Source organism: Bison bison, unplaced genomic scaffold (assembly GCF_000754665.1).
Source record: "Bison bison bison isolate TAMUID 2011002044 unplaced genomic scaffold, Bison_UMD1.0 scf7180017864271, whole genome shotgun sequence".
NCBI classification, from domain to species: Eukaryota; Metazoa; Chordata; class Mammalia; order Artiodactyla; family Bovidae; genus Bison; species Bison bison.
In genome coordinates this window covers 2,777,944-2,805,657 of record NW_011494843.1, presented here as the reverse complement: position 1 = coordinate 2,805,657, position 27,714 = coordinate 2,777,944, and the positions used below count along the sequence as shown (strand labels likewise).

At 35.7% G+C, this 27,714-nt stretch overlaps 1 protein-coding gene across 1 annotated transcript in view; it reads left to right on the top strand.

The window, feature by feature from the left end:
* The window catches only part of LRRC7 (leucine rich repeat containing 7), a 386,330-nt gene that overhangs the window by 270,872 nt on the left and 87,744 nt on the right, over positions 1–27,714 (top strand). Inside the window, exons 14-20 of the mRNA XM_010848760.1 lie at positions 2,567–2,691; positions 4,717–4,965; positions 10,000–10,200; positions 16,011–16,122; positions 16,333–16,513; positions 18,165–19,845; positions 23,700–23,840. Of these exons, the coding sequence (XP_010847062.1) occupies positions 2,567–2,691; positions 4,717–4,965; positions 10,000–10,200; positions 16,011–16,122; positions 16,333–16,513; positions 18,165–19,845; positions 23,700–23,840 (2,690 nt within the window). The remainder of the gene's footprint in view (positions 1–2,566; positions 2,692–4,716; positions 4,966–9,999; positions 10,201–16,010; positions 16,123–16,332; positions 16,514–18,164; positions 19,846–23,699; positions 23,841–27,714) is intronic.

Genomic DNA, 27,714 nt, shown 5'->3' with positions numbered 1-27,714 from the left:
CTTCTGCTTCCGTTAGGTCCATACCACTTCTGTCCTTTAATGAGCCCATCTTGGCATGAAATTTTCCTGATAGAGTAGACAGTGTCTGTCTTGAATCTATTTCTCACTTCCACTGTTTAATCATAAGGGTTTTGACTTAGGTCATACCTGAATGGTCTAGTGGTTTTCCCTACTTTCTTCAATTTGCATCTGAATTTTGCAATAAGGAGTTCATGATCTGAGCCACAGTCAACTCCTGGTCTTGTTTTTGCTGACTATAGAGCTTCTCCATTGTTGGATGCAAAGAATATAATCAATCTGATTTCAGTGTTGACCATCTGCTGATGTCCATGTGTAGAGTCTTCTCTTGTATTGTTGCAAAAGGGGTTTTGCTATGACCGGTGCATTCTCTTGGCAAAACTCTGTTAGCGTTTGCCCTGCTTCATTTTGTACTCCAAGGCCAAACTTGCCTGTTATTCCAGGTATCTCTTGACTTCCTACTTTTGCATTCCAGTCCCCTATGATGAAAAGGACATCTTTTTTGGGTGTTCATTGCAGAAGGTCTTGTATGTCTTCATAGAATCATTCAACTTCAGCTTCTTCAGCATTACTGGTCAGGGCATAGACTTGGATTACTGCGATATTGAGAAGTTTGCCTTAGAAATGACCAGAGATCATTCTGCCATTTTTGAAATTGCATCCAAGTACTGCATTTTGGACTCTTTTGTTGACTATGATGGCTACTCCATTTCTTCTAAGGGATTCTCACCCACATAGTACATATAATGGTAATCCAAGTTAAATTCACCCATTCCAGTCCATCTTAGTTCACTGATTCCTAGAATGTTGGTGTTCACTCTTGCCATCTCCTGTTTGACCACTTCCAATTTGCCTTGATTCATGGACCTAACGTTGAAAGAGCAAACTCACTTTAATCCACCCAAGGGTTAAATCCACTCAACCCATTTAAAAGATCAATTTTTAAAAGAAATTATTTGCTCATGAAGTTCTTAGTTACAGAATAATTACAATAAATGTTGTTAGGTTTTTTTTTTTACTTAAAAAGGAAAATGAATCATTTGTGGATATTTTTCTCCAAATTTTGATCTACAGAAGTAGGGAAAGGAAAGCTTGTTTCATATGTATTTTTCAGGCTTCAGTAAAAGTGATCTTTTAGAATTTATGAAAGAAAATCCACTATGTTTACATTGGTTATAAGAAGAATCTTAAGTAAAGATTATGTTTTATTCATGCAATTTTACTTACATTTCTTTTTTTAATATCCCTAGATTAACAGAATATTTCATTTTGAAAGGATATAGGAGAAAATGAAAAGTTTCTCATATTTGCCAGTTATTTCTGAGATCTAGCCTCAAAGATTAAGTCCTTAATTTGTTCCAGGGAGTGAGTGAGGTTAGACCTAGTTAGGTAAGATGGGATGTTAAGAAATTAGCCTAATTTGTTTGTTTTGTTTTCCTTTGAGGAGAGCAGAGCTGGTAACAGGAAAGTTTTCTTGAACTTTAAGCAAGTCACTTTTTTCACTTTTCATGTGGAAAACCAACTCTCAGAACTCCTTGCAGTAAAGTTTTATATATAATAAAGTTCATGCATTGGGAAAGAATTTAGCCTAAATTAAGTGCTTTTATTGGATGTGAATTTGAGCAAACTCTGGGAGACAGTGGAAGACAGAGGAGCCTGATGTGCTATAGTGCGTGGAGTCACAAAGAGTAGGATATGACAGCGACTGAACAAAAGTGCTTTTATTGCCTTTTAATGTGAACTTCACAATTAATGTTGCAAAGAAGATATTACCATTAACCAGCATGTAAATTAAAGATTGAGAAGCCATTTCTTTTCCCTGTTAATTTGAGACATATTTAAACTAATTGAGACTCAAATGTTAAGGACTTCATTTCCACATGTTTTTACCTAGCACCACTACATTGCCCTGCAACCAGACACACAAAACTACAACAAAAAAGTTTGAAATCTTGGACCATTTATTGCAAAGCAGCGTTGCATAGTATCTTTTATAACACCCTAATACAGATTACTGATTATATTTATGGACTCTGTAGTCACAGGACATCCTCCATTGGCCATGGAGAAGCTGCACAACTTTGAACAAGTCTCTCAAAATTCAGCAGTAGTTTTCTCATTATTAAATTGAGGATTGATTATATTAGTACTACCATTATGCTGTTTTGCAAATTAAAGGAGATAATAGTTTAAAATACTTAATCTATCTCTCTCTTTTATCATATGTTATGTCCATTCTCTACATTGGAAAACTTCTCAACCCCAATATATAATTAATGTACACTTAGCAAAGCTGAATTTGGGTTAAGATGTCAAAAGTCTATATAACAAATATCAAGATAATTTTTCCTTTTTTTCCTTTTTTTTTCTTTCCTTCTTTCTTTACTTGCTTCTTTCTTTCTATCCCTTTATTTTTTTTCTTTTTTATTTTTGTACTTGTTTTTAGTACCTATCACTATTTTTTTTGCATAGTATACTAAGTTCTATTAAATAACAATTTATGTAAAAAAAAAAAAAAAAACAGTAACACTTTGGAATCTAACTGTAGATTTCCAGTCAGACAGTGACAGCTTTAACCCCACACTATGGGAAGAACAGAGACAACAACGCATGACTGTTGCCTTTGAATTTGAAGAAAAAAAGGAAGATGACGAAAATGCTGGGAAAGTTAAGGTGAACCTTTTAATTTTTGTTTCCTCTTTCTTCTCATTATTTTTGTTTGTTCATTGTTATTATTCAGATAGACTTTGGGACTCACTGACTGACCTCTGCTAGAAGGTCAGATACATCTTCAAGTCTCATGGCGGTACTTTTCCTTGTAGCAGGATGTGATTTTGGAAGCACTGCTGTGCTTCAGAATGAGGCAAACATCCTGACTGAGGAAATTTCATAAACCACCCCATCTTACAGAATAGCAACATGAGAGATTCAAGCTGAGAGAAAGCAAAAAACAAAACCAACAAAAAGTCGGGTAATGGGCTTTACCTAATACCTTGCTACTACATCTTTGAAACACTGAAATGCTTTTTTTAACCACTGAGCAAGGCAGGGCATCATTCAGACTGTGTGAAGTCAAAATCCACATATACGAAAGAGCCAGTGCATTGATATATTACATTGCATTAAAATTTTGGAAGGATTCTATGTCTCTGGAATGTTTGAGAAGACGTTATGAATTTTCTTAAGTGTGAGAACAAGTTTTTCATTTAAACTTAGGTGAGTGCCTAATAGCAGGTAGTATCCCTTAAGGAAAATTACTTAAAATTTTTCACCTAAAGCATATTTTAAAAAATCCTTTATTGGCACTAATCTAAGTAACAAGGTCAGAATTTTAAAATCTATATTTTTCCATTATATAAATTTGAAAGTGTCAGAATTTATATGAATTATATTAACATCAGGTCTTCATCTTATCATCATGGCAACATCTTGAATCTCTCATCACTTTTATATTATTTTTGCACTTTTTCCATCATGGGTACTAACAGCTCTCACCCTTGGTGACTAATTACCTAAGTAATTGTATATGCATCCTATTAATAGATCTGGATTGTGTGACATGTTCTTCTCTGTCTCCTCCTTCCCACATTTTCTAAACTTTTGTCTTGAACCAGCACACCCTAGAACCTTACTGTAATTGACAAAGCCTACCTGTATCATCGTGAAGAACTCAAAATAGATTCCCAAATCAAAATAACAATTGTGTTAAAGATTTGGGCTTAAAAAAAATGTTTCTGAATGGTTGATTAGTGCTGTCTAATAACCAAAGAGACATTTTTAACTAAAACAAGAAAAAAGACCTTTAGAACATTTCAGTTCTTCTTGTAAGGATTTTATATGTTAAATCCGGAACCAATGGATGATGCATTCTATCCTGGACCTCTGATTCATTCTTTTACTTCATTGAATGTCAAAAACTACATAATTCTTCCTTAAAAAAAGAAAAAAACTTAATTCAAAGGCTCTAAGAAGAAAAGAGTACACTAAATATACTTTGGTATATGTGTCATGAAAGCATAAAATATAGTAAATTCAAACAGACATTTAGCAGCCCTGTTTGTGTGTTATGTGATCAGGTTTGATTATAATGAGAGTAGGCTCATTATACTTTAGAGTACATTTTCTCTATGTTTACTTATATTTGATTTATTTTATATATTGGGGAAATAATACATGTTTCCAAAATCTCAGACTACCTGGTTTTGACTAATTTGAGTATTTCCAATGCTATTGGTTATTGGACAAATTAGAATACATGCAAACGTCTAAATAAATCATTATGGAAGCATGATGAACGGAATATGCTGAATCTTACATGAAATTATACTTTTCTGGCTCATTACATATACATTAAATTTAGCACCATTTTCATTTTACCTTTAATTTACATAAAATTTTAAAAGGAACTGCTAACCTATGGCATTAACTTCCAAATGGACTAGAGTATAATGCCCTACTTATAGTGTGCTTAGTGTAGTATGAATGGTGCTTTGTGTGAAGAAATTGAGACCCTTTGGTTTCGTGTGACACTGGTACTGTTTGATCACACAGAGTTAAAACTAATTTTCTGATGGTTGTTTTAAATGCATTACCCAGAATGAAAAAAAAAAAAGAATCAAGAATAGAAAAATGATAAAGTGAAAGTTTTGCTACAGTGCTCCTCTTTCTCCCAGAAAATGGAGATTCCTTCTCCCACAGGATCACTCCTGCCAAGCCCCCTGGGAAAGGGGCCAGCGTGGGATTACTCTCCAACCTGCCAGACTGTCTGGCGATTGCTGCACACCATGGGCCAGGTGTGATCAGCAGATCCAAGAAATGCCTGTCCCCCAGAATGACCCACAGCTGGCATGGGGTTGTATAAGTGGCCTCCAGCAGGAAAGGAGCATGTGCACTCCATTGCCAGTTGCAGCACAATCTACCACTCTTCCCTCTCTAAGTGGCAGACAGGTAGGCCTAGGTGTTTGGGGTAGGAGAATCCCCTATGTAGAAGCAACCTTAGAACAGTGGTTTATGGGGTATGTTCTGCATGATGTGGGGTAGAAATGTTGATCATCTAGAAACTTTTCAATTGCCAGTGTTTGATCCCTATTTAACTTTTGTCCATTGACATTGGCAATGGGGAGGGAAGAACTGAGTCAGAGGGGGAGGGAACATCAGTATGAGATGCCTACTGGTGGGATAGCTGGCATGGTTTTTGAGTTGGGTACTTCAGTTTTGTTTGTTTTTATTTTCAAGGTTTTTCTCTTAAAGTGTGGGAATACCAATAGTTGGGCAGAATGTTGATGACACTACTGATGCAATCTAAATTGTCCCCAGACATACACACATTTTTCTGTAATATCAATTCTAGGAGAGACTGAATAACTAAAGCTAGATTCTTAAAACAGCATGAGATTGCAATTGAAATTTGCTGAGAGTGGATTTGGAGCACAAAGATGGACATCTATTGAAAAGCATCAATTTCCCTTTAATTTGAAGGCACAGATAATGAGAATTCCTGTAAGAGAAGATTGGCCTGGGAATTCTGGCAAATAGGACTTCCTTATCTCAGTAGGTGGGGTGTTTAAGAGTTTAATTAAAAAGAAAATCTTAATGGGATGTAGAAGAGCACTATTTTTTATAAACTTTATCACCCACATATAGTGGACTAGATTCTTATTCTGTGGCTTATATTCTTTCTACAATATAAGGCAAGCTGAGAATCCTAACTGAAACTACTATAGGTTTCCTTTCTATAAAATGTTCCAATTAATTCCTAGAATAAGATATTTAAAAGAACTAACAACCAAAGCATTAACTATTATTTCTCTTACTGGAATTTACAGTCAAATCAAATTATATTTTAATCATTACATAAGAAAAGCATACCTCTATGTGAATTCATGATATCATTTCTAAATCCCTTACTGTTAACATTAATTCTTCAATTGCCAAATCTTTGGGAGTCTCCAACATCTTGCAGCTACTATTTGCATTTACTGCACTTTTCTTAAGGTCTAAGATATACAGAATGTTGTGAAACACTTCTATTTTTCAAAATTAAGATAAAATAACATGTCAGTAAAAATCTTGCATTTTAATAAAATGTATATGTAAAATGAGCAAATACTTTATGGTGAGTGATAAAGACAATATTTTATTAAGAACATAACTGACAAATTTTTACCACCTATTACATATGTCCCATATTAGAATAAGGGAATATTTATAACTTATATATTTATAAATATAAAGAAACTACTTTTTTATTTGAACTTTACTGAACTATAAATATAATTGTATTTATGATCATGTTTATTCATTTCAGAACCACATCACACATGAGTTGGAAAATAGGCAAAACAATCTGTAAAAGGGTATAAAATATGCTTTTAGAGAGGTTATCAACATAACAGAATTATAAAATACTGTTTTCATTTTTAATATATTAACTTCATGTTTTATACATTGACATTATCTTAATTCAATAAAATTCACATTTTAGATTTACACTATTTCTTCCACAAGATTGTACAATATGTGCTGCACCTATACCAGAGAATAGCTCTGAGTCAAGTAACACTTGTGAAGCATAAGCTTTGGAGTCAAAAACCTGAGCTTGAATCTGGGCATTGATACCTAAAACATTCAAATTACACCATCTCAACCCCTGTTTTCCTTCTGTAAAATGGGAGCAGATACTACAATGGGTTATGAAATGTAATTTATTATAGATTTTAATTGTTATTAATTATGACTATTATTTATATTTAAATCTGGTAAATAATGTTTTATTATTTATATAAAATAATAACTAATAATAAATTATGTATCCATGTAAAACACTTTGCATAGTGCCTGGCACATGGCAGATATTGAATAAATGATATTGGTGCATACAACTTGAAAAAGATCCAGTTAGATATTACAGTTAGACATATATATAATAGATCTAAATTGCCAAAAGACTCCAGATTTTAAAAATACCTAAGTAGAATCTGATATTAGAAATAGTATCTAATCTCTGCATAGAAATTGTATATTTTCAAAGAACTTTCACACTTATCTTATTTGAGTTATGAATTAACTCTAAATATTATCATTGCATCTACTTATTTTACACAAATAGAAACTGGTCAGATTTGTGGCTTTATAGCTAGTTGGGGGTAAAATTTAGGTCTTCCAGTCAATTCTGCTGGTAGACTAGCAAATGGGAAGCAAGGACCTTATTGTATAGATGGAACAATTCCAGATTTCATGATTTTCCACAATTTGGAGAGGAGCCTCTTTAAGGAAAAGAATATAAAATAACCATGTAAATACATAAGTAGGGCCCCTTATAAGGCTTTGAAAGAGCCCATGAAGGTGATATACCCTAAAACTTAAACTTCTTTAGCTTCATGGCAAATCTACTGTATTTCCACATTTAAATATTTTTACAGAGATAAAGTACCCAAATATATTCAGTGATGTGACCAAATATAACATTAACTTGCTTATAAAATAACCAGAAAGTTTCAGCACCATGGCCATAAGAAAACAGTCATCTAATCGTGTCAGCAGAGACACAACATCTTCAAAAATTAGATTACATTATTCAATGAAGTATTTAATTCAATTAAGAAAGAACATGTCCCATCCCATTTTTTGCCTTTGATTCAATTTAGAAATGTAATTTTACATTGAAGATATTTTAAGATGTGTAGAATTTTAATTTAATGCCCTATTTGAAAATTACTTTTCATTCATATACCGCCACTTATTAAAAATTAAAAGGTGTTCTTAATTGGTATACTAGGCATATCATTTTACAATTTAAATTTTATAAATGTAGTTTTTTGACTTTTAGTCCTCTGATATCAAGTATTTTTAAACAAGTTCAATAATATAATTTAAAACTCAGATTGAATTTGTGATTAATATTTCTAATATCAATTTAAACAGCAGATCCAAGAATGCATGCATCCCAATGGACTTTGTCTAGCATGGCTATCATTCTTTTTGTTTATTTAAGAATGCATTATAAAGTACCCTGAGAAATACTTATATTACACTCTAACAACCTATATGTTTTTTTTGGTAAAGTCTAATTTTTTTCATGGGTTATATTTTTGTAGATTTCTATATATTATTAACTTCATCCTTGTTTCAGCATATTAAGGATTAAATCACATTTCAATGATATTTATACTAACAAAATTGTCTGGTTTTTTATAAGCTTTCTAAACATTAATTGGAAAAATTAATTTTAGTACTGAAGCGAATGTTAAAAATCATCCAATGATGTCTAATCCCAGTATTTGATATGGATAGTGAGCCACAGGAAAATATACTAGAGTAACAAAGTTGGTGGATTTGCTAAACTGCAGATGAGCAAAAGTGTTTGAATTCATCTCTATAACCCGCAGATCTATACCACTATCACAGTTTCTCACATTCCATGCGTTACGTAGGTATGGGGGGATGTGTGTGCCCCACCCTTTTTCTCTTTTAATCTCTCATTCCCTCTCTTCTTCCTCTTTCAGCTTCTCTTCCACCTCTGCCCACTTCTAAACCACCCTCACACATATTTTTAATAACACATACTCACCACAGTCACATAAATCATTCCATATTGTAAAGTTGGTGCTTGCCCGCTTTTAAACCTCCCTCACACACATTTTCCACAACACATACTCACCACAGTCACATAAGTCATTCCATTTTGTAAAGTTGATTCTACTCAGATGCAAAAAGACATGGCTATTAGAATAAACCAAGCCAAGTAAATATGCCCCTATTTTTCCTCCTACTCCATTTTAATCAGCCTGGATAATTTATATCTGTGCCATTTTAAATATGTTTTAAGCACTCTGGCTGTGGAATATTCTATATGGAATGTCTCATATTTTCTCTCTCTAAATTAAATGTGAAGAATAATAATTAATATACATATATTCCCTAAAGTGAGATTCATATGCCAAAAATGAATTCAAGAATGGAAATAAATCTCTCAATAAAAAGCAGCCAAAACTTACATATTTACCTAGAATATCTTAGACAAAGTTCCCATTTTTTTTTTCTCTTTATTGTAAGATGTAACCTATAATGTATGTTACTTTATTAGGGTAAAAACCTCTCTAAAGGTGTTTCTTTAAGTTATTAACAGAGAAGGCAATGGCACCCCACTCCAGTACTCTTGCTTGGAAAATCCCATGGACGGAGGAGCCTGGTGGGCTGCAGTCCACAGGGTCTTGAAGAGTCGGACACAACTGAGCCACTTCACTTTCACTTTTCACTTTGATGCATTGGAGAAGGAAATGGCAACCCACTCCAGTGTTCTTGCCTGGAGAATCCCAGGGACAAGGGAGCCTGGTTGGCTCCCGTCTATGGGGTCGCACAGAGTTGGACACGACTGAAGCGACTTAGCAGCAGCAGCAAGTTATTAACAAGAATTAGCTACCTATCTTTTGATGTAACATGCTGATTAACATAGAGCTGAAACATATTTGATGATATTAATAGATACTGTCAACTCCCCATTTTTTTCAATAAGTGATAAATCTACTTGTAAATCTTTTAGAGTCTCATTGCATCACCTGTATTGATATTTCAAAGATATTTCTAATGTCAAAATAGTTATTTATAAATAATTAAGATAGTGCAGAGAATAGCCTCTAAAGTATAAATACAGCTGATAGTAACTTGATTAAATTTTTCAGAGATTACCAATCACTTAAGTGTTTGACCTACTGCTATTTCAACCATTTATAGAGTAGGTCTAAACATAAGGTAATATCCAAAAATTGTTTTTAATCTAGAAGGGTGACCAGGGGTGGGGAGAAGTCCTAGGAGGCAGAATGTGTAAAGAACACTGTCTTCTACTCTATAGCACAGTTTTTCAGCCAGCTCAACACTCACTATATTGCATTTGGTTATACTACTGCGCATAAAATGGAGTAGTTTTGTGAACATGCTTGCTGAAGGTATTTTTATGTTAAATTTCTTTTTATAAACTTCTAGGTTGAAATAAACCTAAAACGATATCCAACTCCTTATCCAGAGGATTTAAAGAATATGGTAAAATCTGTTCAAAATCTGGTGGGTAAACCAAGCCATGGAGTGCGTGTTGAAAATTCAAATCCAACTGCTAACACGGAGCAAACTGTGAAAGAAAAATATGAACACAAGTGGCCTGTAGCCCCAAAGGAGATTACAGTGGAGGTATTTCAAGGTTATTGGTAATTGCCAGTGTGGTTTGGATTTTTTGAAATTACTAAATGACATTTTTTTTAAACTGGGCAGATCTTCATTAAGTGCATTTTTTTCCTAATATATAAATAAATCTGTCTACTCTTTTTAACTCTGAGGGTTGCATTTAATAAATGACACCTTCATGGTCTTAAACCGTTAATACAGCTTTGAAAGTTCCAGTACACAGAAGGAATAATTTACTCACCTGGCTAGTCCTGATCAGTAAGTTAAATCATTTTCATGATATTCCTTTGACTATCCCTAACTTTTATTGTATGAGTCATTAGAAAAGTATGAATGAAGTTTTTATTATTATTCTGCATATCTTAGTAAAATTCTTGATCAGATTTAGGGCCAATTTTTAAAAATATTTTTGTGTTTGGGTTTCACCCTTTATAGAAAACACTACTATAAGCAGCAAAAAAGGGGCAATAACTTTGAAATTTAGCTTTATGAAATCTAATATGAAGCTTAATTCCTATATTTTAGAATGAATTAGATATTCATCCTTATCAATTTGTGTGGTCTGAAAAGAATTCAACTACATTTATGCCACCTCTGTACTATCTCATCTACTCTTCAATTAATTTTATTATCATCTTTTTATCTTCATTAGAAACATAACTGATATGAGTATATCTAGAAATTCCTATACCTGCTGCTTAAATATCTAGGTTGACAAAACTCTTTTACAAATCTGCATTTCAAAGCATCAGTTTGTTGCACTGATTGAACACCAACTCTACATTTAGCACAGGGCTAAACACTGTGAGAGAAAGAAAAGAAATATAAAATGTATTAATAGTCCCCAAATAATTTAGAGACTAACCAGGTAAACTTAAGACAGATGAAGCAACTAGAGAACATATTATATAAAGTGTGATAACATGATTGGCTGTGTGATGAAGAGTATATTGTACTCTAAGAAACTGGAGACATACACCATCATTGCCAGTCACTTTAAAAGTTACATGAAGTGTTTAAGGTTGAATTCCATGTTCAAGAGTGGGTGACTCTTTTAAAGTCAAAAACAGAGGAAGGCATTCTAGGCAAAGAGAAAAAAAAAATGCATAAGCAAAAATAAGCATGGTGTGCACATCTGCCAGTTGAAGTCTCAATACAAACCTGCCCCAGAAAAGAGGAATATATATAGCTGGATATCTAGGAAAGAACACTTAGTAAATATTCATTTTTACCATTTTTTATTTTGCCTATAAGAGCCATATTAATGTATTTTTTCATTTCTAAAATATTACAGATATTTTATAATGAAGCAGCAGACTTTTATCTCTAAGATACTGCAATAATATAAAAAGGAGGAAAATTAACAGTGGGTACACAAAAGTACACATACACTTTATATTTAGCTCTCCTGTCATCACATAACTGTAAGGTAATGATAATCCATAAGCTGAATAACTACACCAAAATACATAGATCCTAAAATTGCTTTATGCCTGGATGGGAGAGGTGAGGCAAGGAAAAGGTAGCTTTGATCATGAATTTAATGATAACCTGATAGTAGAGAAAAAATCTTAAAATTGTCCCACAAGGACTTCAAACTTAATAAATCCAAAAAAAAAGGTAATGTTTTCATTTCAGACTTACTTCTCCTCTGTATGTCTTGACCTCAGCTGGTACCATTATCTACCAGTTCACTCAAGCTAGACAACTGAGAGGCATTTTGATTTCTTTTTCCTTCTTTCTCCCTTCTCTATGCCCCTTCCAAACAATCACCAACGCCTATACATTTTCATGAGTGATTCTCCTAATACTCCTCAGATCTTGAACTCTGTCCTACATTTCTGTAAAAACTGTCGATTTCTTGGCTTACTTTGTCCCAAGCTCCCTCATTGCCTTGCTTATGATCTTTACAAAACACAAGTCTAATCCTGCCCTCCTTAAAAAACACTACGGTGACTTGGTATTGGCTATCTGAACTTCCTAATTAGCTATAGTAAACAAGCTAAATAAGACTGAAGCTCAGCTTTCAGCTTCCTATTTATTTCTGTGATTTGCCCCACTCTTTCTTAGTCTTCTTATTCTACAAGACTTTTTCTCTTGAAATTTCATTGATATTAACATTTTCCTGAAATCAAGATTCTAGATCTTTCCTCAATTTTTAGACATCCTAGAATGAGAAGATGTTGCTTTCTGTATCATCCTCCCTTTTCAAATTACCACACCCAAGTTAAGGGGCCATACTCCAGTACTCTTGCTTGGAGAATTCTATGGACAGGGGAGCCTGCTTGGGTTATAGTCCAGACACAAGTGAGCAACTAAGCACCCACACCCTCTATCTATTCTACTTTCAGATATAATAAATACAAATAACCAAATGCCTAGCTGGTCAGTGTATATTATGCATTTTTATTTTAAATTTTGCCTGTGTATGCAATTTTTGAGTCATCATTATTTAGATCATTCTGAGAATCCCAGGGACGGGGGAGCCTGGTGGGCTGCCGTCTATGGGGTTGCACAGAGTCGGACACGACTGAAGCGACTTAGCAGCAGCAGCAGCCGCCAAGAATGTGGAAGAGGGTATCACACACTACGTGATATATTTATCCATGTTGTTAAATATGGAAAACCACGAAAAAGGCAAATAGAGGTAGGCAGAATCAGAAAACAGAAAGAAAAAACAAGGTAAAAGCAACAGAGAAAAAAGAAGGAAAGATATATCAATATAATTATTGATCACTTTCTATTTGCAACCCTATGTCAATAGTTTTAACCTAAATCTAGACTGAGACTATGGCCAAGAAAGCCATAAGAACAAAGAGGTCAGAGAGACATGAAGGTTCTCCTCTGCCCTGATTTCCCTTTATACATGCCTTGTGAAGATTGCATTTGTTTTCCCCCTAGCATCTTAGTCTGTTAGGACTGCTAAACAGAATACCATAAACTGGGTGACTTAGAAACAGTTTTTAAGGAGCCAGATTTTATTTATATATAAAAATCAAAGCCTAAGAGACTTTAAATTTCAAAGGCTCAAAAGTATCAGTGGTTAGTAAACTGTTATAGCCAAGAAATACCTAACAGTTCTATTTATTATTGTTAGGTCTGAACAACTTAGTAAATATGTATGCCCCATTTAGTGGTTATTTGAGAAACAGTACACAAAACCAACTCAATGGACGTGAGTTTGAGCAAACTCTGAGAGATAGTGAAGGACAGGCAAGCCTGGCGTGTTGTATGTAGTCCGTGGGGTCGCAAAGAGTCAGACATGACTTAGTGACTGAAAACACACATAAACTGAAAGAAAAAATAATAGTTTTATTTCACTCTTAAATAACCAAAACTACTTACTAATGAAATGTGTGCACCTTTTAGACACCACTTACTGTCTCAAGCCTTGGAATTATATTGAATACCACAATTCTAAATTCTGTTTCACATTGATTTTTGGGTGGCACTTGATTTTTTGATCACAGCAAGCAACAAATACCCAATTCACAAAGACTATTTATCAAAGAATATACAATCGAATTTTGAAATTGAGAGCTACCTAGGGTAGTAGACATAAAGAGAACTATTGTGCATAAATTAATATCACTACTTACTCATGAGAATAAACAAGCCACTTTCATACCTATAAAAATGAAAATTTAGTATTTTTGCATTTCTTAATGTTCTCCTGCTACCTAGTTAATTGAGAATAATAAATTGAATTCAGTTCATTTCCATTGCTCAGTCATTTCTGACTCTTTGCAACCCCATGGACAGGCTTCCTCATCCATCAGCAACTCCCAGAGTTTACTCAAACTCATGTCCATCAAGTCAGTGATGCCATCCAGCCATCTCATCCTCTGTCATCCCTTTCTCCTCCTGCCTTCAATCTTTGCCAGCATCAGGGTCTTTTCCAGTGAGTCAGCACTTCGCATCAGGTGGCCAAAGTATTGACATTTCAGCTTCAACATCAGTCTTTCCAATGAGTCTTCAGGACTGATCTCCTTTCGATGGACTGGTTGGATCTCCTTGCAGTCCAAGGGACTCTCAAGAGTCTTCTCCAACACCACAGTTCAAAAGCATCCATTCTTTGGCGCTCAGCTTTCTTTATAGTCCAGCTCTCACATCTATACATGACTACAGGAAAAACCATACATTTGACTAGACAGACCTTTGTCAGCAAAGTAATGTCTCTGCTTTTTAATATGCTATCTAGGTTGGTCATAGCTTTTCTTCCAAAGAGTAAGTGTCTTTTAATTTCATGGCTGCAGTCACCATCTGCAGTGATTTTGGAGCCCCCAAAAATAAAATCTCTCACTGTTCCCATTGTTTTCCTATCTATTTGCCATGAACTCATGGGACTGGATGCCATGATCTTAGTTTTTTGAATGTTGAGTTTTAAGCCAACTTTTTCAGTCTCATCTTTCACTTTCATCAAGAGGCTCTTTAGTTCTTCCTCACTTTCTGCCATAAGGGTGGTGTCATCTTCATATCTGAGATTATTGATATTTCTCCCAGCAATCTTGATTCCAGCTTGTGCTTCATCCAGCCCAGCATTTCTCATGCTGTACTCTGCATATAAGCTGAATAAGTAGAGTGACAAATATGCAGCCCTAACGTACTCCTTTCCATGTTTGGAACCAGTCTGTTGTTCCATGTCCAGTTCTAACTGTTGCTTCCTGACCTGCATAGATTTCTCAGGAGGCAGGTCAGGTGGTCTGGTATTCCCATCTCTTGCAGAATTTTCCACAGTTTATTGTGATCCACACAGTCAAATGCTCTAGGCATAGTCAATAAAGCAGAAGTAGATGTTTTTCTGGAACTCTCTTGCTTTTTGAATGATCCAATGGATGTTGCCAATTTGATCTCTGGTTCCTCTGCCTTTTCTAAATCCAGCTTGAACATCTGGAAGTTCATGGTTCATTTATTGTTGAATCCTGGCTTGGGGAATTTTGAGCTTTACTTTGCTAGCATGTGAGATGAATGCAATTGTGTGGTAGTTTGAACATTCTTTGGCATTGCCTTTCTTTTGGATTGGAATGAAAACTGACCTTTTCCAGTCCTGTGGCCACTGCTGAGTTTTCCAAATTTGCTACAGAAGTATAAAATCCATTGGTTTTTTTAATGATTATTTGTCATAAAGTTATATTCTTATACCAGTGTTGTTCATTACACTCAGTGAGTGGATTTAGAGTGAAGATTTAGCAGGCTAGATTGATCATGAGAAAACCAGAAATCTTAGGAAGAAGGCATGACATAACCGAAGAAACTGAGATGATCACTTGGAAAACAGTAGGCATTGAGAGATTGGTGGTTAAAATAGGCCCAATTGTGCATTAACTTTGTTAATAATCCAAAAAAAATCTAGTTTGTCAGTGTATACTTTCCGCTTAGAACTCTAAAAGAGTTTACCCCTTAGAACTCTTACATCTTCTATCTTATATATTATATATAATATTACTTATATATTACTTATCATAATTCAATCCTGTTTTATGAGTTATATCTAACTCTGTAACTAGACTGTAAATCCCCACAGGGCATGGGTGACATTTTGTCTTTCTTTGGAAACTCTGCAGTTCTTCGCACAGTGTGAGACATATAAATAGCTTTCAAAAAATGTTTGAGGGATAAATGGACTCATTTAAATTAGAAAAACAAAACATGGTAGTGCTTACCTCAGAGGTACATATGATTCACTTCTCCTAGCGTGCCACAGTGAACTAGATTCTAGAGTCCCATTATATCTGAGCCAAATAAAGATATTGCCTTCTTGGTTAACCAGTATTAAAATGTTTACTTTCCTTGTCCTGTATTATTATATCTCTCAGGATTCTTTTGTTCATCCAGCTAATGAAATGAGGATTGGGGAACTTCACCCTTCATTAGCTGAGACCCCTCTGTACCCACCCAAACTTGTTCTGCTAGGGAAGGACAAAAAAGGTAACATCGTGAACCTGATGTGGAAAATATGCCACAAATGCATGTGCATGATGAATCACCAGTTGTAAATTATGATACACCATAGTCTATAGAAATATTTTATAAATATGTATTTCTAACATTCATTGGTATGCTATTTTTCATACTTGCTGTTCTGTTTATACTTGTCAATATTCATAGCATTATAATATTTTTCCCTTTACATTTCAGAATCAACTGATGAGTCTGAAGTTGACAAAACTCACTGTCTGAATAACAGTGTTTCCTCAGGCACTTACTCAGACTACTCACCTTCCCAGGCTTCCTCAGGATCCTCTAACACCCGGGTTAAAGTGGGGTCCTTGCAGACAACAGCTAAAGATGCAGTACATAATTCTTTGTGGGGTAACAGGTGTGTTTAGAATTCCCTCTTTTCTGTCCCCAAATGCTTATTTTCAGCAACTTTTTAAAAAATGGAATCTTCCTAATTTGGGAATTGTGTTCAGCACATGAGTGGCATAGAAGACCTAAGGGGCAGGTAAGCAAATGTAGTCCCGCTGGGATTTCCAAGAGTGGATGAATCCGTTTTGTGAACAAAACCATTGTTTATGGGAGATGGTAAGAGATTAGCAGATTAAGAGGACAGAACCAAAAATAATTAATCAAAAGTTGTGTTTGCATCATTACATAATTGTGACACATTTGGGCATTCACCATCCAAAATGGTGTTAAAAACTAGAGTAAAATGCATGGAAAGCACTAAGTGCCAAGTACGAAGTGAATACTCAATACATTTTTCATCAGCCTCTTCATCATCATCATTTTATCACCACATGGGAAAGTTAGAATGTAAGTAAAAGTATTAAATCTTTCCAAAATGCCTTCTACTCTATATTACTTTCATTTTTACAGATATTTTAAGATCAAAAGCCGTAGAGGGCAATAAAGTGACTCACAGAAGTATCATTTTCCCAGTTCTGATTCCTTTGTTTTATAGCTTGTTGCTATATTTCACACTACAAATAGAAAATAAAAATTGTCATATGACATAGATAATCAATGACTTCCACGCAGATTTTACTGATAACATCAATACCATTTGCAATATATTCTTTGGTAATTAATGAATGACTATTTCTACTCATTGATGCCCATGATAAAAATTTAACTCCATTTATAAATTTATTATTTGTCATATAAGTTGAGACTGATTTAGGTTCTTTTGGAAAATGCCTTCTAAATGTACTTCTTTTTTTTTTTTTCAGTTAGTGAAAGCACTTAAAAGGCTGTAATAAAAGATATGTAATTTGATATGATTAGTATGCAAATGGTTTAAAATAAACTTAGAAAAATGGGCATCATCTAAAGATACTGTGGTGACTGGAATAAACATACCAATGACCAAAACTCATAATTTACCTTCTAGAAAAAGATTGAATGCATTCATTATACAAAGGATTTAATATCTTCTAGTACCTGCCCCTCAAATATATTATTTGAAGACAATTTGAATTTTTCGATATACCAGAAATTGATAAGAAAGACACCCTCAACCAATAGTTTGGAAGTGTACTGAATCAGAAATTCCAGAGATGGAGGCCAAGAATCAGGTAGTTCTAATTATCAGACAGGTTTCAGGACCATTACTGAAACTCTCTGTATTTCTTCATTCACTCATTTATTCATTCATTCCTTCATCTGACAAATATGTACTTAAAGTACCTACTATGTGCCAAGCACTATGTTAGGCACGAAGAGGAAAAAAACCTCTGCCCTCATGAGTTTACATCCTGCAGAGGACACAAGGCAATGTGTAATAAATATAATAGGTAAGTAAACTATATGTACTGGAAGGTGGTAACTGAGAAGAAATAAAAGTTAGATCAGGGTAAAGGGGTGAATTTTTTGGACATGAAATAATAATGCTATTCTTAATCACAAGTGAAGTGTGGCTGAATGATCAGTTGAACAAAGGATGCTGGTATTCTTGCCTGCTTTTTCTCTTTCTGGCAAAGACTCGTTCTTCCTCATTTTCATGTTTCTTCTTCCCATTGTGTTCACAGGATTGCACAATCTTTCCCACAGCCTCTTGATGCAAAGCCATTACTCAGCCAGCGGGAGGCTGTCCCCCCAGGGAACCTACCACAGCGTCCTGACCGGCTGCCAATAAGTGACGCATTCACAGACAACTGGACCGATGGCTCCCATTATGATAACACGGGGTTCGTTGCCGAGGAGACCACAGGCGAGAATGCCAACAATAATCCCCTCCTGAGTTCGAAAGCTAGAAGCACATCTTCTCATGGACGCAGGCCTTTGATTAGGCAGGATAGGATTGTTGGTGTTCCCCTGGAACTTGAGCAGTCTACACACAGACACACACCAGAAACAGAAGTGCCTCCTTCCAATCCTTGGCAGAATTGGACCAGAACCCCTAGTCCTTTTGAAGACAGGACTGCTTTCCCTTCCAAATTAGAGACAACCCCTACCACCAGCCCATTGCCTGAAAGGAAAGAACATATAAAAGAATCTACTGAAATACCTAGTCCTTTTTCTCCAGGAGTACCATGGGAGTATCACGATTCTAATCCCAACAGGAGTCTCAGTAATGTCTTTTCTCAAATCCACTGCCGCCCAGACTCTTCTAAAGGTGTTATTTCGATTAGCAAAAGCACAGAGAGGCTTTCCCCACTAATGAAAGATATCAAGTCCAATAAATTCAAAAAGTCACAGAGTATTGATGAGATTGACATTGGTACATACAAGGTTTATAATATACCATTAGAAAACTATGCTACTGGGAGTGATCACTTAGGAAGTCATGAACGCCCTGACAAAATGTTGGGACCAGAGCACGGTATGTCCAGTATGTCTCGAAGCCAGTCAGTCCCAATGCTGGATGATGAGATGCTCACCTACGGAAGCAGTAAAGGGCCTCAACAACAGAAAGCATCCATGACCAAAAAAGTCTATCAGTTTGACCAAAGCTTCAATCCCCAAGGAGCGGTGGAAGTTAAAGCGGAAAAGAGGATACCGCCCCCTTTTCAACACAATTCTGAGTATGTGCAACAACCCGGGAAAAACATCGCCAAGGATTTGGTTAGTCCTCGAGCTTACCGAGGATACCCACCAGTGGAGCAAATGTTTTCATTTTCTCAGCCATCTGTTAATGAAGATGCTGTGGTCAATGCCCAGTTTGCAAGTCAAGGCGCCAGGGCAGGCTTCTTGAGAAGAGCTGACTCCCTGGCGAGCTCTACAGAAATGGCCATGTTTAGAAGGGTCAGTGAACCTCATGAGCTAACTCCGAGTGATAGGTATGGCCGACCTCCATATAGGGGTGGTCTGGATCGCCAAAGCAGCGTTTCAGTGACTGAGTCCCAGTTCCTGAAAAGGAATGGCAGGTATGAAGATGAACACCCTTCATATCAAGAAGTGAAAGCTCAGGCGGGAAGTTTTCCAGTTAAAAACCTTACCCAAAGGAGGCCATTGTCTGCAAGAAGCTACAGTACAGAGAGTTACGGTGCCTCCCAAACCAGGCCAGTTTCAGCTAGGCCTACTATGGCAGCTCTTTTGGAAAAAATACCATCTGACTATAACTTGGGTAACTATGGTGACAAGCCATCAGATAACAGTGATATAAAGACGAGGCCCACTCCTGTCAAGGGAGAGGAGAGCTGTGGTAAAATGCCTGCAGACTGGAGACAACAGCTGCTTAGACATATAGAAGCTAGAAGGTTAGACAGGGTATGTTTGGCATTTCTCTGTAAGAATATCCCTCCTGCCTTTAGTTTTACTTTATTGGCATTTCTGAGCACATGTAGTGAAGCATGAACTACATGAATGAATAGATGATGAGCATTTTATTTATCTTTATATGTGGGGAAATTGATCATAATAGTTTTTCGTGGATACTATTTAATGCTCTTCGAGAGTTCATAACTTGTAGGTCAATTATTTATCAAAACTATCCTAAAAGTGGTTAGTGAGAAAGAATTCAACTCTATTATATGAGATGGTGCTTCAATTGCTTTCTAGCCACGAAGGCAAAATGCCTCTCCTAGGACATGAAACTGTTCTCTAGTGACCTAGAGAAAATTATTTTTATTGAATCTATAAAAAGTGAGTATTCTGCTCCTTTCTGCACAGACTCACATATACTGAAGTCAGACCTAATTTGTTTATAAAATCCACATATAGTTACTGCTATGGGACTCCTAAAGTTGTTACTTCTAATGAGCAATAATCTTCCCAGCAAGAAACAGAAAAATAAAATAAGCAGAGATTGAATGCCCTCCCACACATTACTTTGTTTAATGAAAGTCCTGCCATTTAGAATGTTGGTTTTCATATAGAAAGAAATGTTTAAATTCTCATCATACTACAGACAACAAAAATAGATGATGTCTTTATGAAGACTATAAACATACAAATTAGTGTGTGTATATTGCAGCAAAAAAGAGGAAAATAACCCCAATTCAGTTAAAATTGAATCACAATAAATCATAGAATGCATAGTAATTGAAGAGAGTAAAAAAAAATTCTATAAGGCCTGAATTATATTCTTGTTGCTGTTTATATCTCTCTAAGAGAAATCTGGTATTTCATTTTCTAGAACTATGATCAATTGACCGTCACCACTGAGTGTACTTTGTAGCTTTGGTGTAGAGGGCTCTGTGTACTCTGCATTGACCTTAGAATCTTAAAACTCTAGTTTGTGAAAATAGGGCTTTTGTTCTGATTTTCTAGGTTTCAATGCTCAGTGTAAATTGGGGATCTGGGTAATAATATACCATTAGAATGTTTCACTCAGTAGTTTTAGTTAAAACTATTAAAAGCATAGGTCATTGCATTTATTATATATTTTCTTAATGGTGAATTTTATGTTTTCAGGTGTACTCTTTTAAAATAATTATATTGTTTGTAGGTCGTGTCTACATGACGAGAAAAACAATTATTAATAGGAAAAGAGTGAACTAATAAATGTGGGTGTGGGTGTTAGTTTCTCAATGTGAAAACTGGTTCTGCCTTGCAAAATATTTCATCAGAATGTCTGTTTCAAATAGGTGTGCTCAGTCCCATTGAAGGGAGCCTCATCAAAGCTTCATGACTGGGTGTCGGTGGGAGACACCTGGTCGGTTGTCACCATGCCTTACTTCAAGTTTTACCCTCCATGTAGACAGATAACTTGGAGGGCGAAAATATTTGGGGCCAAATAAAAGAGTACAGTTTGGGAACTCTGGCCTTGTGTAGACACGACCATACATAATGGGGTAAGATGAACTAGCCGAGAAAGGTTATCAGAAGCTTTTTGGAGCATATATACAATGACTAGTAAATTGAGGCAACAAAGGAGTGAATGAAAACAATGAAAAAAAAGACAAAATTTTAAGCATTTGGTACTATCATTTATTTACTAGTTTCCCAGATAAATGTTTCATTTCCCTTGATCAGAGTTGCTGAAAAGTAGGCGTCTCCCCTAGTTAGAGCAGGAATTCAGAGGGAGGAAAATAGGGCTGAAGAAGGGGGATTTAGATCAGCAGAATTCTAGAGACCCCGCCCATCCCAGATGCAGATAACTAAAAGTAAATTTGTATGTATTTTCCCTTGTTGTGACAATGCCTCCCTTTTTAAATAGTCTTAACATATCCCCTGTCTGTTTATAATTTCCTCAGTTTGTCTTTCATTTTTCAGAGCAATTTCAATGTATGTTCAATAGCTTCTCATTTAATTCAAAGAAAGTAAATTACCTTAGAATACTGCTTCAATCCATCAAATCCTGAAAGCTCTTACTCCTTTCTCTGAGTAACTTCTTCCCTCTCTCAATCAAGTCGCCGAGTTATTCAGGTTGTATCTTACTTAAAACTTAAATACAACATAAATTCAGGGTACTGGAGCACAGACTTATTTTGTAAAAATAGTTCTGTATTATGGTATTTAACATTCTGCCCAAAGTGAGATTGCACCAGTTACAGCTTGCTTCCTTCCCAGTAAAATTTAGTTGAGTGATTTGAACTCTGGGAATCAAACAGTTACACTGGAAACTACGAGATCTTTGTCCATTCCTTATAAAAGAGAACCGCCTAGAATCTTGGACCTTGGATAAGCTTAACAGCTCTACATAATGTTGGTTAAATACCTTGCTTGGTGTTGACCTTGGAGAGGCAGCTCTGAGTACTGCCATAGATTAAAGGTGTTTGTTTTCTCCTTTGGTTTGATCTCAAGGCTCATGCTTCCACTACAGAACCCCACTTGACTGAGAGATAGTAAAACATGAACCCATATGTCTAAGACTGCTACTCTTCCATAGCTGCTGAGAAAGCACTAGACTGAAGTCATTTTAAACCTTAAGGAATCCTTCACGTGCTAGCTTGAAAGGTTCAATGTCCTTCTCAACTTTGGCATGGTGACAATGAAAAAAATTCTCTGAATGAAATAATCAGGGATCCATAACAAATATGATTGGTTGACAGCACACCATCAGTTGACAAAATTCTGATCCTAAAAATCATTTCTTTGCAAATAATACAATAATAAATGTCAGAATAATAACTGTCTCCTGCTAATGTTCAATAATATTTGGTTTTAAAAAGTGTACTAACTTCTATAGATTTTTTAAAATTAATTAAAAGGGCCAAATGCTGTCAGTTATTGTATTTTCATGATAGGTGGGAAGTAGAGATTATACTGATGAAAACCATCTGATGACAAGATATGCAAAATGACTTAATTTTTAAATGAAAAATTTTTTAAATTTTAAAAAATTTTTAAATTCTGTAGAAAAAAACTGAACCACTTGGAATAACTTCAGATGTACTTACTGAAGGGTAGCCACAGTGCAGATATCACTAGAATATTCTATAAATATTTAGGTATATCAGATAAATAGCGTTAATAATTCAAGCATAGTTCCTTTAGTTTCATTATGAAATTTCATCAGTTTAAAATGTAATTTTTAAGAAACAACAAAAGAGAATATTTGGATTCACATACAAAATGAGTAGTTTAACTAAATTAATAAATTCAATCATCCACTGGTCAGATTGAATGACTTTTTGACCAGCTCTTTTTCTGAGTGCCATAATTATGCCTGTAAGACAGAAAAAAAAAAATAAAACAACTGATTTTCACTTTAACTTCGCAGGGCATTAGTTTTAAGGCAGAATTAGAAGCTAGTATTTGTCTTTTGTGTATGCTAATCTCACAATGTGAAAGAGACCATGAGATTTGCAGCTGACAAAATTTAAGACCTCACTGTTTGAAATTTTTGAATTAATAGATCACTACTGATAAACATTTGTCCAGAGTCACTACAATCATGATATATAAAAGATAGGTTCTATGCCTATGAGACAGCAACAAATGTAAAACAGAATGTTATCTTTGCTTTTTGTGTTTTCTGTAGTTTTGGATGGTACTCATTATGTTCATAACTAACACTGTTTACTGTATGCTTCTGTCTGATCAAGTGCATGTTTAAAAAAGAAAGTTACCGTTTGCCTGCATAAAGTTAAATGTTATAAATTTAAACATGTTCATGTAATAATCAGTTTGTTGAGCATGTGTTCACATCCTGTCACATGATTATTTCCTCTACTCAGAATGCTGCTTACAAACACAACACAGTTAACCTTGGCATGCTGCCCTATGGAGGTATTTCAGCAATGCATGCAGGCAGAAGCATGACTTTAAACTTGCAGACTAAGTCTAAATTTGATCTACAAGAACTACCTCTTCAGAAAGTAAGTATGGACTGCCCTACATGTGTCAGCATACCAAAGCCAGTTAATGTTGTTTGTTCACGTAATGTGTTTAGGCTGTATGTACAATCCTGCTTACAGACTCTCAGGAGTCCAAAAAGCATAAGGGCAAATACTGTAGAGCCCATGCTCTTAGCTGCTCAATGAATATTGACAGCTAGACTGATTATCAGGTTCCTACTCAACAGCTTTGCTTTTTGGATTGAGCAGGTACATGGCTTCTTGTGTTGCTTTAAGATTCATTTTTCTTATTATTCATTTTCTTTTTCTTTTATTCTTTGCTTTTCTTTCTTTCGTGTGTGTGTATATGTATATATACACGTGTTGACATTTTTTTTTTACTTTTTGGAGACAGTCCTATACTCTCTTACTGATGCATTCTGAGAACAGAAAGAAAAATTATGATTGGATTTTAGTTGGAACAGTCCTAGAGCCCTATGTTAGAATGACAATTAAGTCATTAGCACTTCTAAAAGCTTCATTAGCCCATTTTTGGGGAAACAAATTTGTGGCTTAACTAGCAAATTTTTACTCATCCTAGGTTAATGGGAAAGTAGCAAGTTGACATGGTTTTAAATGAAAACGTAGACTCCTTTGAAAAGGCGTATATGATAAGAGAAAATATTTCCATTGTCCAAGGACCATTTCTGCTTGTTTTATTCAGGCAAAACAGAAAATGTCCATTATACCTGTTTAAATTGACTAATGCAATCTGTCTTAATTGCATTTCAATGGAGACTAATGAGTCATTTTCACACAATTATGCCATTATGACTATATTTTAATGTAGTCATTAACCTAGTAAGTTTTTATTAAAAAAAAAAAAAAAGAAACGCCAAAGTAAGGATAGTAGAATGATGGGAGCCTCCAAACCCTCTTCTCTTAATTAATGAACATATGAAACAAACTACCCTCCCAGCAAAATGAATGTCATAAGACCTCAAACTCATATTTTATTGTCAAATTAGTCTTAATAACAGTCCCTAACTCTGGATACTTTGCTTCCTACTCTGAGGAGAGTAATAAAATCATCAAGACATTTCTATTCATAGCTTTTTTTTTTTTAATCACCCATGATCACTTAAAAAAAAACTGACTTAATTGAGAATTTCTGTAAGTTATTTTCTCTGTCCTCAGTCTCCTGTTGCAGAGCCAGTATTGTATGCAAAAGTCTCTCCAGGAAGAAAAATGCCTGATCTGTGGCCAGTGCCTATGTCAGTGACAGAACACTCGCTCTCTGAGAAATTTCAAAGTGGTAACTTGAGGTCACTGAACTCAAAATTGAGACTGAGTGTTGTTGGCTCCAGCACACTACTATCAGTAAGACCCTTTTCCCTGGAGTCTCTCCTTTAATGGAGCCTGTTCTTAATGTCTTCTTAGATGCTCAGGGCTCATACTCTGCCCTAAAAATAAACCAATGTTCATGAGAGCCTTGAAACTCATTTGCACTAAGGAACAGATGAGCTATCACCAACTTAAACAGACAACTTTCCTGGAGGGCTTGTCAATTAAATAGAAATCAAACCCTTAAGTCACAATGATAGAATTTCAGAATGCAAAGAGCAGATTAGAAGGTCTTGGTATGAAAGAAGCTATTGCTTGAACTCCTTGAAATTATTGTATGGACAGCCCCTAATTTTACTTAGTTTTATTGCCCTGTTTTCTTGTCAATCTATAGAATAATATACACATATTCAGTGCCTGAAAGGGCTTCCCTTGTGGCTCAGCTGGCAAAGAATCCGCCAGCAATGCGGGAGACTTGAGTTTGATCCCTGGATTGGGAAAGATCCCCTGGAGAAGAGCAAGACTACCCACTCCGGTATTCTGGCCTGGAGAATTCCACAGACTGTATAGTCCATAGGGTCACAAAGAGTCGGACGTGACTGAGTGACTTTCATTTCAGTGCCTGAAAAATGGTAATATACTTGAAGCACTGTTTCTCATTGTGTACATTATTCTCCAGATATAAATTAAATAGCTCTTTGCTGCTGTATTAATTTTATGATGTTGTTTGGGGTACCCTATAGAATGGATTCATTAACTATTCTTGTTGTTCAGTTGCTCAGTTGTATCTGACTCTTTGCAAACCCATGGACTGCAGCACACCAGGCCTCCCTGTCCTTCACCATCTCCCAGAGTTTGTTCAAACTCATGTCTATAGAATCAGTGATGCCATCCAACCATCTCATCCTCTGTCATTCCCTTCTCCTCCTGCCTTCAATCTTTCCCAGCACCAGGTTCTTTTCAAATGAATTGGCTCTTTGTATCAGGTGGCTGAGGTATTAGAGCTTCAGTATCAGCATCAGTCCCTCCAATCAATATTCAGGGTTGATTTCCTTTAGGATAGAGTGGTTTGATCTCCTTGCAGTTCAAGCGACTATCAAGAGTCTTCTCCAGTCCAAAAGCATCAATTCTTCAGCACTCAGCATTCTTTATGGTCCAACTCTCACATTGGAAAAACAATAGCTTTGATTATACGGACTTTTGTCAGCAACATGATGTCTCTTCTTTTTAATATGCTGTCTAGGTTCATCATAGCTTTTCCTCCAAGGAAAAACGTCTTTTACTTTCATGGCTGCAGTCACTGTCCTCAGTGATTTTGGAGCCCAATAAAATAAAGTCTGTCACTGTTTCCATTGTTTCCCCATCTATTAGCCATGAAGTGATGGGACTAGATACCATGATCTTAGATTTTAGAATGTTGAGTTTTAAGCCAGCTTTTCACTCTCCTCTTTCACTTTCATCAAGAGACTCTTTGGTTCCTCCTAGCTTTCTGCCATTATAGTGGTGTCATCTGCATATTTGACATTATTGATATTTCTTGCAGCAGTCTTGATTCCAGCTTGTGCTTCATCTAGCCCAGCATTTCACATGATGTACTTTGCATATAAGTTGAATAAGCCAGGTGACAATATACAGCCTTAATGTACTCTTTCCCAATTTGGCACCAGTCCATTGCTCCTGTCCAGTTCTAACTATTGCTTCTTGATCTGCATACAGGTTTCTCAGAAGTCAGGTAAGGTGGTCTGGTATTCCCAACTCTTTAAGAATTTCCCACAGTTTGTTGTAATCCACACAGTCAAAGGCTTTAGTGTAGTCAATGAAGCAGATGTTTTTCTGGAATTCCCTTGCTTTTTCTGTGTTCCAATGGATGTTGGCAATATGATCCCTGGTTCCTCTGCCTTTTCTAGATCCTACTGGAACATCTAGAAGTTCTCAGTTCATGTACTGTTGAAGCCTAGCTTGAAGGATTTTGAGCATTACTTAGCTGGCATGTGAAATGAGTGCAATTGTACAACTGAACATTCTTTGGTATTACCCTTCTTTGACCTTTTCCAGGCCTGTGGCCACTGCTCAGTTTTCCAAATTTACTGACATATTGAGTGCAGCACTTTTACATCATCTTTTAGGATTTGAAATAGCTCAGCTGGAATTCTATCACCTCCACTAGCTTTGTTTGTAATAATGCTTTCTAAGGCCCACTTGACTTCACACTCCAGGATGTCTGGCTCTAGGTGAGTAATCATACCATCATGGTTATCCAGGTCATAAAGACCTTTTTTGTACAGTTCTTCTGTGTATTCTTGCCACCTCTTCTTAATATCTCCTGCTTCTGTTAGGTCTATACCACTTCTGTCCTTTATTGTGCCCATCTTTGTGTAAAATATTCCCTTGGTATCTCTAATTTTCTTGAAGAGATCTCTAGTCTTTCCCATTCAACTGTGGCTCTAAGATGATCTATGGGTGGCACAGATCTTCTCTGGTGGCCCAGTGATAAAGAATCTACCTGCCAGTGCAGGAGATGCGGGTTTGATCTGTGGGTCAGGAAGATCCTGTGGAGAAGCAAATGGCAACC